The sequence below is a fragment of the Octodon degus genome, unplaced genomic scaffold, assembly GCF_000260255.1.
Source record: "Octodon degus isolate 3935 unplaced genomic scaffold, OctDeg1.0 scaffold00093, whole genome shotgun sequence".
Taxonomy (NCBI): Eukaryota; Metazoa; Chordata; class Mammalia; order Rodentia; family Octodontidae; genus Octodon; species Octodon degus.
The window spans coordinates 2108016-2122044 of NW_004524669.1; the positions used below are offsets into that span (position 1 = coordinate 2108016).

Below are 14029 nucleotides of genomic sequence, written 5' to 3' on the forward strand. Positions count from 1 at the left end.
TTTCTCTTAGTTCAATGAAAAGAAAGGTTTGTGCTAATATTGTTTAGACAATTAAATTCCAATATCTTGTATTCTGAGTAACTAATTTAAACATAACATTATACAATATGTATTAACTATTGTTGCCCTTCTATTATCTTGTTTTAATTTTTTCCCCCCTCTGGTACTGGGGATCAAACTCAGGACTTTGTACTTGCCAGGAAGGCACTTAAGCCACTGAGCTGGCCCTATTTTTGTTTCTCTTAAAAAAAAAAAAAAAAAAGTTCAGTAGAGACCCAAGTATCCAAGGCCTGATTCAAGGACCTGCTTCACCTCACACTTCCAATTCTTCCCTCACAAGACCCTTAAAAGCCTCTGTGATTTACCATGTAGGTTCTATTTGGGCCCACAAAGACGCACATACATTTGAAAGGTAGGGACACGTATATCCTAAATATTGCTTAGAGCTTGCTTTAAAAATCGTTGGCTGTTCATCTGAAATTCAGATGAAATGGTGCACAGGAATCCCGGGTACCCACCCGCACCTCTCCTCTGTGCTCATTCTGCCCTGCTCCGCCCCTACTGTGGCTCTGCCAGACCTTTCTCCCTTTTCCCTCCCTTACAGGTTGTGGCTTGTGGCCCACTTTCACCAACCCCTTAGGGAAAATGGAGGGCATCTGCATCTTAGATCAGAGCAGGAGGAGAAACCCACCCCATGTCAACTGTGAATTCACTCATGGGGCCCAGCTCCACAGACAGCTCCTGACTCCCCCTTGCAGGGTACCAGTTCCTTCTTTCAAGGCACCAGCATCCTAATTTATTTATTATTCAAAGACAGTTGGCTGTCTTTCTCACTAGTGTCTTAATTATTTCTTTCTTATTTTGAGAAGTGAGGTTGGAATTCGTTTTCACAATCAAAAATGTCAACTTGAAGCTATGCAACTGGGGTTCCAATTCTGCCTTCCCACTTACGAGTGAGCTGACCTCAGGAAAGTTACTTAACATTTTTTGCCTCATCTTCCTTTAAAAACTGAGATGACTGGGGCCATAGCTCAGCAGGCACGGCACCCGCCTGGCAAGTGTGAGGTTGTGAGTTTGATTCCTGGTACAAAACAAGCAAAAGACTGGGATGATAACTTTTCAGTATACAGGATGACAATGCAGTTTTTTGTTTTGTTTTGCTTTTGTTTTTGGTGGTACTGGGGACTGAACCCAGGCTCTTGACATTGAGCTACATCCCCAGTACCTCCCCCCAGCATGTTTTATTTTGTTTTGTTTTGAGACAGGGTCTCACTTTATAGTGCAGGCTGGCCTTGAACTCACTATGTAGCCCAGGATAGCCTCAAACTCACAAGGATCCTACTGCCTCAGCCTTCTGAGTGCTGGGATTATAGTGCACCACCATACCTGGCTACTTCTTTAAATTTTGAGATAAGGTCTCACTAAGTCTTACCCAACATGGGCTCAAACTTACAATCCTCCTGCCTGAGCCCCTCAGAGTACTGAGGTCAGGCAGTGCCTCCACGCCCTGCTAGCAGTGAGAATCTGAGGGGCTGGCAGGAACATCGTTAGTGTGAGCCTCGCCTGGGCAACACAGCAACTTAGTGAGACCTTGTGTCAAAACTTAAAATACTAAGAAGGGCTGAAGCTGTAGTTCAGTGTGAAGACCCCAGGGCCAGTCCCCAGCACTGAAAGAAAAGGCGCCTAGAACAGTATACACAGTGGTGCTGGACACGTTTAGTAGAACAGCTGTCACGTTACGTCAGTCCTTAGGTGCCCCTTGTTTTCTCATGGCGACTTCTTTTCCTCTTGTGGCACCTACAGCTGGGAATGGTTGTCATTTCCTGTACAAACCTCAGCTTAGTCAGGAGGGTGCCAAGCTCCTTCTCTTTCCTGTATAGGTTCAGTTTAATTGCCATTGAAAATGTTTTCAAAAAGGTTACACTGCGGTTTAGCTCTTACACAAAGCTATTATGTATCCAGAAAGGCGTGGAAACAGAGGAACATAGCAAGAATTTGATATTAGTGAAGCAAACAGTGATCATCAAAGAATGACCACAATTCTTTACTTTCTTGCAAAACAATAGCCAAGTGTTTATGAGACCCAGGAAAGGAAGAGCCAAGGAGATGAAGCTGCGTTGTGCTTTTTTTTATTACTGAGCAAAGGGTGAAATGATCTCTGGTCACGCAGGAAGAAAGAAAACCCTTTCTGAAAAACTTCCAGTATCTAGGACTTGGAAAGGAATCTAGAAAGAACAGCAATCTTTTAAGAAATGGCATATCACCAGTGTTCCGGATGGTACAGAAGTCTTAGTAGGTTAACAGCTGGGTCAAAAAGGGGTTCAGACAGTGAGATTCTCAATGGGAAGAAATTTTGGAAAAAAGAAATTTTGGGACAATTTTGGTCAATTTGTTTGGCCTATGACTTCATTTTTATGCATATGCTTCACTTTGACTTGAAAAAGATACCTTAGAAAATCTATAAGAGTGTTTGACAAATGTTTTTAAAATGCTGACTGGTAAGAAAGCTTATGCCCTCTTGGTCATCTTCCTTCTCTGACTTTTAAAAAATTAATTTTTAAATTGTGCCCAAATACACATAACATAAAAATGTGCCTTCTTAATACTTTATTTCTTTATTTGCATGTGTGTGTGTGTGCGCGCGCATGTGTGTGGTACTGGAGATTGAACCCAGGGCCTTGTACATGCTAGGCACGTGGTCTACCACTGAGTTATACCCACAGCCCTTTTTACTTTATTTTGATATAGGCTCCCACTAACTTATCCAAGCTGGCCTCCAACTCGTAATCCTCCTGCCTCAGCCTCCAGAGTAGCTGAGATTAAGGTGTTGTCACCATTCCCAGCCCTCTTCATTATTTTAAAATGCACAATTCATTGGTATTAGGTAATTCACATTGGGGTAAATCCCTTCCCAGGAAGGCATTTTTATCATATTCTAATTAGTAATAGTGCATGATAGATGGGTAGTTGCCTCCTTAGACTTCTGGTCATTGTAGACAAAATGTAGCCATCCCCTCAGGGGAGTTCTGCTGCCCACCCAGAGCCGCAGCAGGAGGCTCCCCGTGTGATGTGACCCGGGCAGTTTCTTCCTCCCCAGCACTGACAGAGCTGAGGGCAAAGTGCAGCAGGGCCTGGTCATGTCCAGGCCCTCCCCCATCTCTGGGCTTGAAGCCAGATCTGAGTGGCCTGAATGTGCTGTGGAACCATGGAGATCACCTCCCTCAGACTTCACGTCCTGGCCTGTCAAGTGAGACCCTATCAGGTTTTTTTGTTTATTGTCGTGCTAAGGATAGAAGCCAGGGATTCAGGAGTAGCCAAGCATTGAGCTACACATACGTGGTTCCAAATATATAATTATGTGACTGAAGGGACACACACACACACACCATAAACACACACAAACTTGGGTTGGGATTCATGGGCTACAAAGCGAAGGTGGGTTTATCAAGACAGCTGAGTGGGCTAGAAGCAGCCCTGCTCAGAGTCAAGGGGCAGTGAGCCACTCTTCAAGATCATGAACACCTTGGCCAGAAAGAGTGTGTGGTTCATCCATAGGCACACAGCAGCTCAGGGGGTTTAAAAACAAATGCTACAATTTTAGCTCCCATTAGGCCTGGGCAAGGGTTTCCCAGGGAGCATAGCGGCTCAGGCTATAATTTAGCAAGAGTCAGAAGTGATACACGAAGCCTTGAATGGAGACAGTGAAGAGGCAAATTCCCTGGGTGCGGACAGGCCCAGCCAGGCCGACCACCTGGATTTTTGTCCCTGGATCCTCATTCTGTGTGGAGTATATGTAGAGGTGGGCCCCAGATGTATCTCTTCCTTGAGCAGCTTGAGTGACTCAGGTCGGGAAAGGACAGCTCAGGGCAGAGGGCCAGAGTAACAGCTGCCTACACGCCAGGCCCTGTCCCAGGCACACAGACCCCAAGAGTCCTTGTCATTTGGAGTTCCCTTCCGTTAGGATCATGTGTTGTTATTTCTTCCTTCCTCTCCTACTCCTCTTTCTCCTTCTTATTACAAGGACCTGCAGGCCCCAGAATACATAGGAGTGTGGGATACATTTTCAGTTGCAAAACGTTTTCCCCTTTCATGATCTTACTGCATTTCCGAGACAACTGGGCAGGAAGGGCGTCAGTGCTACCATCGATCAGATGAGGAAACTGAGGCTTCAGTGGAGGGTGCTAGAAGCTCTCCAAACCAAGGCCCAGTACCAGCTCTGCCCCCAACTTACTGGACTGCTTGGATAAGACCCTCCCTGGCCTTCAATTTCTTCCCTACAGCTCAACCCAAGGTGTTCCACCCTACGGTCTCCAGTCCCTCCCAGATTTTCATTTCTGGTACTGTAAATTTCCCAGGAACCTACTGGCCAGCAGGTCAAAAGCCTCTGACCCTACTGAGTTCCCCCAAACAGGGCAAGGCTGGAAGGCATAGGGAAGAGAGGCCACACCAGGGGTGGCCTTGCCAAACAGTGGCTGGGGTGAGTGGGCACCAAGACCAGAGTCTCTTATCAGGCATCGAGGCCCTCCAGGCCTGCACAGCTCACTGCCTCATAAAAAATGACTCCCCACTGTGGCCTGAAAGGCTTCGAGCTCCTAGTCATGCCTAGAGCCTGTCACAGCTTCTGGAACCCCAACATGTGAGTTTGGGGTCCCATTCTCTCACTACCAGCACAGAGGATGCTGTGTGATACCTGGCAGGACTGCGGGCCAGAAGCTGCCCTGAAGGCTTTGCAACTATGATCAGTTTAACCCAAACCCCAATCAATTACCTAGGTTTTATTATTGCCATTTTGCAGAGGGAGACAAGAAAGGTAGTCTCAGAGCTGGAACAGGGAGGGGAAGCCTTCAGTTTTCTCAACTTCCACCAGGGTGACTCAACTTCCCAGGGCCAGGGTCCCACTGCCACTGCAGCCACCCCTGCCCCAAGGCTGGGGGAATTACTTCCAGCTGGGGTCCCAGGGAGTAGTGGAAGCTTAATGACTTACGGGCAATTAACTGCGAGAAAGTAAGCGTGAAACGAGAAGGCTTTATGCCTTAGAAATTCGGTACACGCCAATCTGTTGTTTTCCATCCCCTTCAAGAAAGAATTAATTGGAGGTCAGACAGCGGAGAGAACTTCCCAGTCACTAGAGGGGTGGGCAACATCGTCTCTAATGGTTGGTTTTGAGAGAGGTCTTGCCCCCACTTAGACCAATAGTTGGGGTCAGAGAGAGGGGCATCAAGTGCACTTCTTTCTAGGGGGATTTGCGTTTGCAGATGGGGGTGGGGAAGCCCTGGGCAGCAGCTCTAGGGTAACTGAGGGAACAAACACGGAAAATAGGGGACGTCAATTCTTATCTGGAGCTCATTAATGGGGAACATTAGTCAGCTGTGAAGGCCCAGATGGGGTGATAGGCATGCGAGTGGGCAGGGGTGAGGGGCAGGGGCAGAGGCAGCCATGGGGATGAAGAGGTATGGGCCTAAACTCCACCCCTATCCCCACGTGCCCAAATCCAGGATGGAGGGACCCTATAAGTGCCCATGGCCCAGCCTCCCAGAGGCCCAGAGAAAGACAGAGAGAGAAAGAGAGAGAGAGCACAGCACAAGCCTCCTGGCCCCAGGCCGCCAGGCCAGCCTGCTGAAGGCTCCACAGCATGTGGGAGCTCCGGTCCATAGCCTTCTCCAGAGCCGTGTTGGCAGAGTTCCTGGCCACACTCCTCTTCGTCTTCTTTGGCCTTGGCTCAGCTCTCAACTGGCCACAGGCCCTGCCCTCTGTGTTGCAGATCGCCATGGCTTTTGGCCTGGGCATTGGCACCCTAGTGCAGGCTCTCGGCCATGTCAGCGGGGCTCATATCAACCCCGCCGTGACTGTGGCCTGCCTGGTGGGATGCCACGTCTCCTTCCTCCGAGCCGTCTTCTACGTGGCTGCCCAGCTTCTGGGGGCTGTAGCAGGGGCTGCTCTGCTCCATGAGATCACACCAGCAGAAATCCGCGGGGACCTGGCTGTCAATGCTGTGAGTAGCCAGAGCTTACTCTGTCCCTTCCACAGAGGCTAGGCCTGGGGAACCAACCTTGGAAAGGGAGAGACAGGAGGGACTGGTTTGTGGTGGGGGTCTGAGTGGCGAGACAGAGAGAGAGAAGAGGCTGGAGCCAGACAGCAGCTCCCAGAGAAGCAGCAGAGGCAGGGCCATGGTGTCAGAGCAGAGGCAGGATACTAGTAGGCGAGCTGAGCTTGTGCCCAAACCTCTAGGAGGAAGAGTGCACCAAGGTTTCTGTTGGACTTGCTGTCTACAGAACAGAGAAGACTGGGCCAGACCTCAGCGGGGAACAGCATCTCAAAGCAGACAGGGTTTCAGAGTGCAGCAGCCAGGGTCTTCTAGAGAGAGGGGGGACTGAACATTTTTTCACCTTCTCCTATGTGTGGGTGGCATAACAGCTGCTCCTCAGAAGCTCTATGCCTTGTAGCACCCCTGAGAGGTAGGGTTAAGGCGTGTAAGAACGGAGGCTCAGAAGGAGCCCGACCATCAACCCCGGGGTCCTCAACCCCAGGCTTGACTATAAAGCCTGTGCCCTGTGCCCATGCCTCCTGAGCCATCACCGCAGCCTTGTTTGCAAGCAAGAAACATGTTCTGAGGTGCAATGCAATGGGGCAGAAGCCTTGCAGTTTGTCACTTTAGAAGAAAACACCAGAGGGGTCGGGGAGATGGCTCAATAGATTAAGCGCTTGCCTGGCAAGCACTAGGGCCTGAGTTCAATCCCCGGTTCCGCAAAAAAAAAAAAAAAAAAAAAAAAAGAAGAAGAAGAAGAAGAAAACACCAGAACCTAGAGGATGGATGCAGGAGCAGGAGATGGGCCTGGGAGCGGGCAGGCTGGCGGCTGATTACCAGGAGGATGCCATGGCTAAATGGGCACTGCGGGAGCTGGAGGCAATGCTGCAACCCCATCCTTGGGTCTGTGCAGGGAATTCGAGGACCAGGAGGACATGGCCCCCTCATCACTGCACCCCTACCCCAGCCAGGACAGCAAGTGTCTCCTCAGTTCCATCTCCTGCAGTGCTTGGCCTGCTGTGTGCCTGGGCCCTAATGTCTCTTAAGAAGCCCGCATGGTCTCTGTGGTTGTCCTCTCCTCTGTTTAAGTGATCTTCCTCATGTAAGAAGTCCACTTCCCCAGTTGGGCGCTTCCTTCTTCAAAATATGGAAGATAAGGAAAACATGATAAGGCTGAGGCCCCAGTGACCTCCCCCCAAAAGGTTAGCATGCCGAGGTAGTGGAGGACTGTGCCCATTTCCACTGAGGACGAATGAGTTCATTTTGTAGCGGGTAGGGGCCCAGACAGAAGAGAGGAACTTCTGGAGAGCAAGGCCTTCTCTAGTCCCGCAGTACTCAGAGCACTAAAAGGCCCCAGGAAGCACTCAGTCCTGCTCCTGCTTCACTTTCAGTGGCGTGGGTCCTCAGAAGGGCAGGCTCTGGGATGCCTCCTCCAAGCGGTTCCCGAGCATTTGCCATCTGGAGGAGCTGGGGAGAACCCTGCCTGATTGGGATGGTGCAGCAGTGGGCTGGCTTCCCATGAGGCTAAGGAAAGCCAGGTGACCCTCAAACTGTGTCAGGTGTCCTCCAGAGATGCTGAGAGCCAGTCTGGCCACCAGAAAGTTGTCATTGATCTACATCTGCCCTGTGCCAGGCCAGACACTATCTCACCTTGGTACAACCCTATGAGGTAAATTTGGCCATTCTCCCATCTTGAATGGTAAGTTGAGGCTCATGGTTCAGTAGTTCCAAACTACAGAAGCAATTAGCAATGTACGTGCTGTCCCCTCTGAGCAGCCATTTACCAACAGGAATGGGGCTGCCACAGCCCCTGTCATTTCCGTTCCTCACACAGCTCTCCAGAATGTTTTGGTATCCCCGTTTTATGTAGGAAGAACCTGAGATCAAAGTAAATAGGGCCCCACAGCAAATCAGAGACATCCAAAGTATCTGCCTCCAAAGCTCTTTTCACTGTCCCTTAGAGGTTCTGGTCTGGACAGCAACTGGAAGAATGGAAGTTTGACCCCCAGAAAGATCTCAGAGCAAACCACTGGGCAAAACTGGGGGAGGCCTGGGATGCAGTGGGGAGCAGCAGCTGTGAGGGGAAGCGCTGTGTGCTGTGCTTGTGGGTCTGCACACACCCAGGCCATCCCTCACCCCCAAGTCCCTGGCCCCTGGCCCTGGGGAACACTTGATCACAGAAGGAAAGACCTTCAGACTCCTGCATTCAGTGTCTCCCTAGAGAAAGGAGCACTGTTATCACCCTGATAAAGTTGAAACCTCTTCAGAACTGCAATTCGGAATTCAGGCACTGTTTTCCTCTCAGGCTGCAGGGGCACAGCCCCAAGATCAAATGGCTGAGGACCAGTTTTCTTACCTCTGGGGTTGGGGGAGGGCTGGGCTTCCCTTTGGGTCCATCAGGAAGAATTTGCAGGAGTGCCAGATAAGGTGTCTGGCAAGCCCAGGTGTTCTGGATCCCTGCCCAGCAGCCTCCCCTGAGCCAGCTACAGGTGGGCAGAGTGGGGCGGAGAGCAAGATCGGTGCCCCCCACTCATCTCTTCTCCGTCCCCAGCTCAACCACAACACTACAGCTGGCCAGGCAGTGACTGTGGAGCTCTTCTTGACCCTGCAGCTGGTGCTCTGCATCTTTGCCTCCACCGATGAACGTCGTGGGGACAGCCTGGGCAGCCCTGCCCTCTCCATCGGCTTCTCCGTGACCCTGGGCCATCTTCTTGGGGTAGGTCATGGATATGGGTTCCATTGTCCTTTGAGGAACAGACACAGAGCTTCACCAAAGAAGCAGAAGTGAGGCCACTCTAGAGATATACATATAGAACTCCCAAAGAGGAAGGTTTAAGACCCTTGGAGAAACAGACACGCAGAATTCCCAAGAGGGACACACAACCCAGAGGTGCTGACCCCCAGGTACTCTCAAGTGACACATACCTCTCTGGTCCCAAATGTATACAGCATCCACTAACTAAATCACAATGTCAACTGACCATCAAATGTGTTGCCTTTAGGCTGTGGTCAGCAGTGGAGAGGGGGGACAAGGACTCCCCACCCTGTCCTCACCTCCTTTTTCTCTTTGACACCCCACTTCCCACCATAGATCTACTACACAGGCTGTTCCATGAATCCTGCCCGCTCACTGGCCCCGGCTGTTGTCACTGGCAAGTTTGATGACCACTGGGTAAGGGCTGAAACCCCTGCTCTCCTCTTCCCTAAAAACCCATTTCAGAGGGAGAGAAAAGGCTGGAACAGACAGGATAAGGGGCTCAGCAGCTCTCGCTCCTCCTCTTGGGGCCCTGTTAGGTCTTAGGTTTCATCCTTCAGAGCTAGCACCAAAGACTCAATTTCCCTTCCCTGTCCCCAGCTGTAAGTGAGGATGACATTACTTACCTTACTGGCTTCTTGAGAAAACTAAGATTACTTGGCGTAAAACACCAGAGCACCCAGCATTTAGAACTCAGTAAACCATAGTATTTATAACAGCTAACATACTTTCATTACTTAAAACCCAGTGCTTAGAGTGCTTAGGCTCTGCTCTAAGTTCTTTCTGAACATCAACTCCTTTTGGTGTCACCACACTAGGAGGCAATATTTAGAATGAAAGGAAATGGGCACAAAGGTGAGGACAGGCTCACTCAGCAAGTGAGGGAACCAAAACCCGCTCCCTCACTCTCCACACCAACAGTGGTCCTCTGCAGCCTCCCTTGCCATTGCTAACTTTGCAAATAAGCATTTTATTGCTTTAGTCTCGCGGGAAAACCCCTCTCCCGTCGCAGTACGCCGTGGCCTCGGTGCGCGGTGGCACGGGCTCTCTCGCTCTCTCCGCTCACCCAGGTCTTCTGGATCGGGCCCCTGGTCGGCGCCATCCTGGGTTCCCTCCTGTACAACTACCTGCTGTTCCCCTCGGCCAAGAGCCTGTCGGAGCGTCTGGCAGTGCTGAAGGGCCTGGAGCCGGACGCCGACTGGGAGGAGCGCGAGGTGCGGCGGCGGCAGTCGGTGGAGCTGCACTCGCCGCAGAGCCCGCCGCGCGGCAGCAAGGCCTGAGCCCGACCAGGCGACGCAGCCGCCCTCCCGTCCCTCCTCTCCCCAGGCTCCCAGGGCAGAGCAGCTGCTTCCAGGACGAGCGAGCGCGCTGCTGGGCCAGCGCTGTGGGCGGCAGGACGGGCGCCTGGGGCTAGCAGTAAGCCTGACCGATGTCCTGCCTGGAGGCTGTGCACTGCTGTGACAGTGACCCTCCGGTCCGGACCGAGGACATAGAGACCGCGCTGGGGAGGGAGGGAGAGAGGGCAGGTGAGAGGAAGTGGAAGCCTGGAGAGCCTGTGCCAGGTTTTGGGGTGAGAAGCATAGAGACCCCGCCTTAGGGGTCTGGAAATAGTGCACTGCATTTTGCTAGTGTGCTACTGTATATTCATCCTTACTTTCCTCCGTCCTCCACTGCAGGGTTTGTATGTGCTTGAGTGTGAACTGGTGTGCCTATGGAGGTGTGGGTGTGCAGGGCTGGGACCTCTCACTCCACCTTCAACTTCCTCCCCTCCTACACCTTCAATAAATCCACTTCCTCTGCAAAGGATGAATACTTGGAGCCAGCCACTCCCAGGAGAAGAGGAAAGGAGAGTGTGAAGGGAAGGTCCTGATTCCAACCCCTGCCTTGTCCCTTCTGGAAAATTCCCCCAAGCTGAAGCACCAGGCCTCAAGACTTGTCCTGATGCGTTGGTGGAGGCAGAGAAGTATCAGCCAGGAAACAGCTTCCTCAGAAATGGCCTTTGGAAAAAGGAGGGCTAAGGCTGGGTGTAGCGGCACATACCTGTAAGTCCAGCACTCAGGAGGCTGAGACAGGAGGATTGCTTTGAGTTTGAGGCCAGCCTGAACTGCATAGTGAAACCCTGTCCTAGCTGGACATGGTGGTGCATGCCTGTAATTCCAGCACTTAAGAGGCTGAGGCAGGAGGGACCTTGTCTCAAAAAGTTGAAAGCAAGCAAGCAAGAAAGGCTGAGAGGTCAAGAATTTCCTCTGGCCCTTAGGCAAGACTCTTCAAAGGGAAAGCATACTTATGGGTATACACACCTGTGTGTGTGCATGTGTGTGTACATGGGCATGCATGCACACACACAAGACCCCCATCCAGAGGAGAGGACAGACCCACAGATTATCCTTCTTCTTGGGTAGAGAAAACAAAAGCTCTTTGTGGGGCCCTGGCCTTTGTCTTCGAGAGGGGGAGATTTGCAACTAGACACTTCTTGAAAGGAGACACTCAGTTTCGCAAGTGAGCCTCTCGCCCAGCTCACACCTATGGCTGGCTGGCAGGGCACTCAGGTGTGCAGCCACAGCACAAGGCAGCGGCCACCAGCACGGTCCTATCGTCCTATCGTCCAGTCCTGGAGCAAGCCTCCTCCCCAGAAATCTCTGTTCCCTCTCTCCTTGGGAGTAGAACCAGACAGTCCCTTTAAGTTGGACACCCCTTCTGGCTCCCACACTGAACATTTATTGTAAACTCTGCGAACCAGAAAAAGAAATGACTTGCCTTTGGCAGATCTGAGTCTAGAGCCCAGGTTTCTATGTCTCCAGGCCAGTGCAATGGTTCTCAAATGAGACTACACAGGACGGAGGCCGTGTGCGTAGAAATGCTGAGTGGACAGGAATTCTTAACACTGGTAGCACACATTACTAGGATGATTCTCATTATTTCTGCTTCCTCAGGAGGGAGAAGGATGCAGAAGGGGCCTGACCTTCAGCCTCCTTCCCTTCTTTTAGTTGGTGGTCAAAGCGAAGGACAGCCCTGGGAGCCCCTGCCTGGCCAGCTCTGAACCTCTTGTTACCTTGCACATACCAGCGGTTCTTCCCTTCCTTGCAGCATCCAGGCCCTTCCTCCCTCCAACCTGCTGCACAACTAGCCCGGGATCATACCCGAAGCCCCTTTCTCGAAGTTCTCAGCTGCTCCAGGCTTTTAAGGCCTTTGTCTGTTCGTCCCACACTTACCAAATTCCCTCTGTGCTTGTCTCTCCCTGTGGCTTTCCTTTGCAGATAGATTGTGCATAAGGACATCTCCACGGCAGCTGCGCACTCTCATGCAGGCTCTTTTCTGTCTTCCTTGACCAAAGGTCTCGTTGCAGTTAGAAAAAGGCTTGCTGGGCCACAGCTACTGTGGGGAGGACACTCCCCCCAAGCCCCTTTCTCCCGGTAGCTAAGTTTCCTTGCTCTAGAAGGTCAGAGGCAAGGCACCTCATCCACACCCCACTGCATCCTAACAAACAAGGCACCAAGAATCTCTCTTTGTATGCGTACAAGTTCCTAGCTTTCATCTTGCCAAAAAAATAAATGGGAGATTCCCCATTCCTTCTAGACCCTACTGCCCAGATTAGGTTCAGAGGTCAGTGCAGGATTCCGACTGACGGGTGGAGAGAAGGAGGCACTTACAGAGCATCTGAGTGCCAACCAGTGTATAGTCTGCCTGACACACTGTTTTTGTTTGTTTTTTGTTTTATAAGACAGGCTCTTGTTGTATATTTCAGGTTGCCCCTGAACTAACTACATAGCCCAGGCTGGCCTTGAACTTGTGGCAATCCTCCTGCCTCAGCCTCCTGAGAGCTGAGATTATAGGCATGAGCTGCCCCATCCAGCTTGCTTTACACACATTGGCTTACCTCATCCTAAAACTTCAGTCTGGAAGGACAAGGATTTACTATTCCCAAAGCACTCCTTTAAGCATCCCTGTGATTGCTTCCCAATTTTGTGTAATAGGTAAAAACTCTTCTTCCTATCTTATAAATTCACAAGCCCAGGGTAAGAGACTGGCCTATAATGCACAACCATTGGATCAAAGACTTGAACTCAGCTCTTCTTATGAAAGGCCAAAATCTTTTCCCTAGAAAATCCCTAGCCTGCTCCTGGGAGCCCTTGGAAGAAACCAGAGCACTCAACTGGGCCTGTCCAGCTCAGCCCCGCCAGGCCACTGCCTGGGAGTGGACACAGAGCCTGGTGGAGAGACAAGGTAGGCAGGAAGTGACAAGAGACACAGGGCTGGCTTCTGCCTTTGGGGGCCACCCAGGAAGGTCAGACATAAGTCACCGGACAGAGGTGAGACAGCAGGGAGACAGATCTCAGGTCCTTGAACTGGAACTAGCAAGGTTCTGAGCTGAGAGGAGGAAGTGACTGACCGCTGGGTCCACACACCGGCCTTCTCCATGTTCCCACTTCGTGCCAAATGATCTGGTACCCACAAAAGTTGCCTCGATGTTTTATATGTCAGAGTTGTGATTTTGTGTATATTTAATGTCTTCTAGCTAGACTGGAAGCCCTTCCGGGCAGAGCACCTTCCAGGTGCTGGAGGGCCCTTTGCTATCTGTCTTCCAGCCTTGGTCTGTATCTTACTAGAAGCTCTACATATAGAAAGCACTCAATAAATGCTCATTTATCAATCAATAAGGACTGTTTCTTCCACAACTTGGAAATGATAAAATTCAGGTACTAGAAAAGAGACTACGGCTGGTGAGATGGCTCAGTGGTCGAAAGCACCTACTTAGAACAAGCTTAGCAAAGCAAAGGGACCATGGTTCAATCCCCCAGCACCACATGCCAGCCAGCCCCGCCCCCTGGTGGGCTGAGCTGCCCCCCCATAAATAAATAAATTTAAAAAAAATAAACATTTATAGAAAAGAGACTAAACACCTTACCATTGCTACCCCAGCCCTCAGTTTCCCCTAGGGAATCCAAAGGTCCTTATCTGAGAAGAGGAGGGGAAGGGCTCTCCTAGAGAGAGTGCAGCTCTCCCAGTGGGGAAGGTCCCAGGGAGGCATTGCTCCGAAGCTGGCAAGCAGGATCTCGAGTGCTCAGTGGAGACAATTCTAGGACATAATGCCTCTGGGAGTTTCTTGTACCACCCTGGGAGCAGAGTCACCGAGACGGCTAGAAAGAAAGAAGCACCTTCACCTACAGGCCTAGGTTTTGTCCTCACTGGTCCACCCCCAGGGACCAAGTCAGCATGGAAACCTGTGCTTCCCCTCCCAGGTCACTGTG

General features: G+C 51.1%; 1 protein-coding gene and 1 long non-coding RNA gene across 3 annotated transcripts in view; one reads left to right on the forward strand and one right to left on the reverse strand.

Annotated features, from left to right (window-relative positions):
* Positions 1 to 13489, reverse strand: part of LOC111818498 — a 16314-nt gene extending 2825 nt beyond the window's left edge. Inside the window, exons 1-2 of the long non-coding RNA XR_002822476.1 lie at positions 11651 to 13489; positions 8630 to 8636 (exon numbers count right to left, since the gene is read on the reverse strand). This is a non-coding gene — a long non-coding RNA (uncharacterized LOC111818498). The remainder of the gene's footprint in view (positions 1 to 8629; positions 8637 to 11650) is intronic.
* On the forward strand, positions 5514 to 10896 carry Aqp2 (aquaporin 2). 2 transcript variants are annotated; one of them, XM_023722718.1, is made up of 5 exons: positions 5514 to 5992; positions 8577 to 8741; positions 9117 to 9197; positions 9851 to 9994; positions 10583 to 10896. In XM_023722718.1, the coding sequence occupies exons 1-5, from the start codon at positions 5633 to 5635 to the stop codon at positions 10634 to 10636; spliced, it is 804 nt and encodes a 267-aa protein (XP_023578486.1). In that variant the 5' UTR covers positions 5514 to 5632; the 3' UTR covers positions 10637 to 10896. The 2 variants fall into 2 exon arrangements, with proteins under 2 accessions (XP_023578486.1, XP_004637853.1); XM_004637796.2 differs by lacking the exon at positions 10583 to 10896 and having other exon boundaries at positions 9851 to 10080.
* Positions 13490 to 14029: the final 540 nt, after the last annotated feature.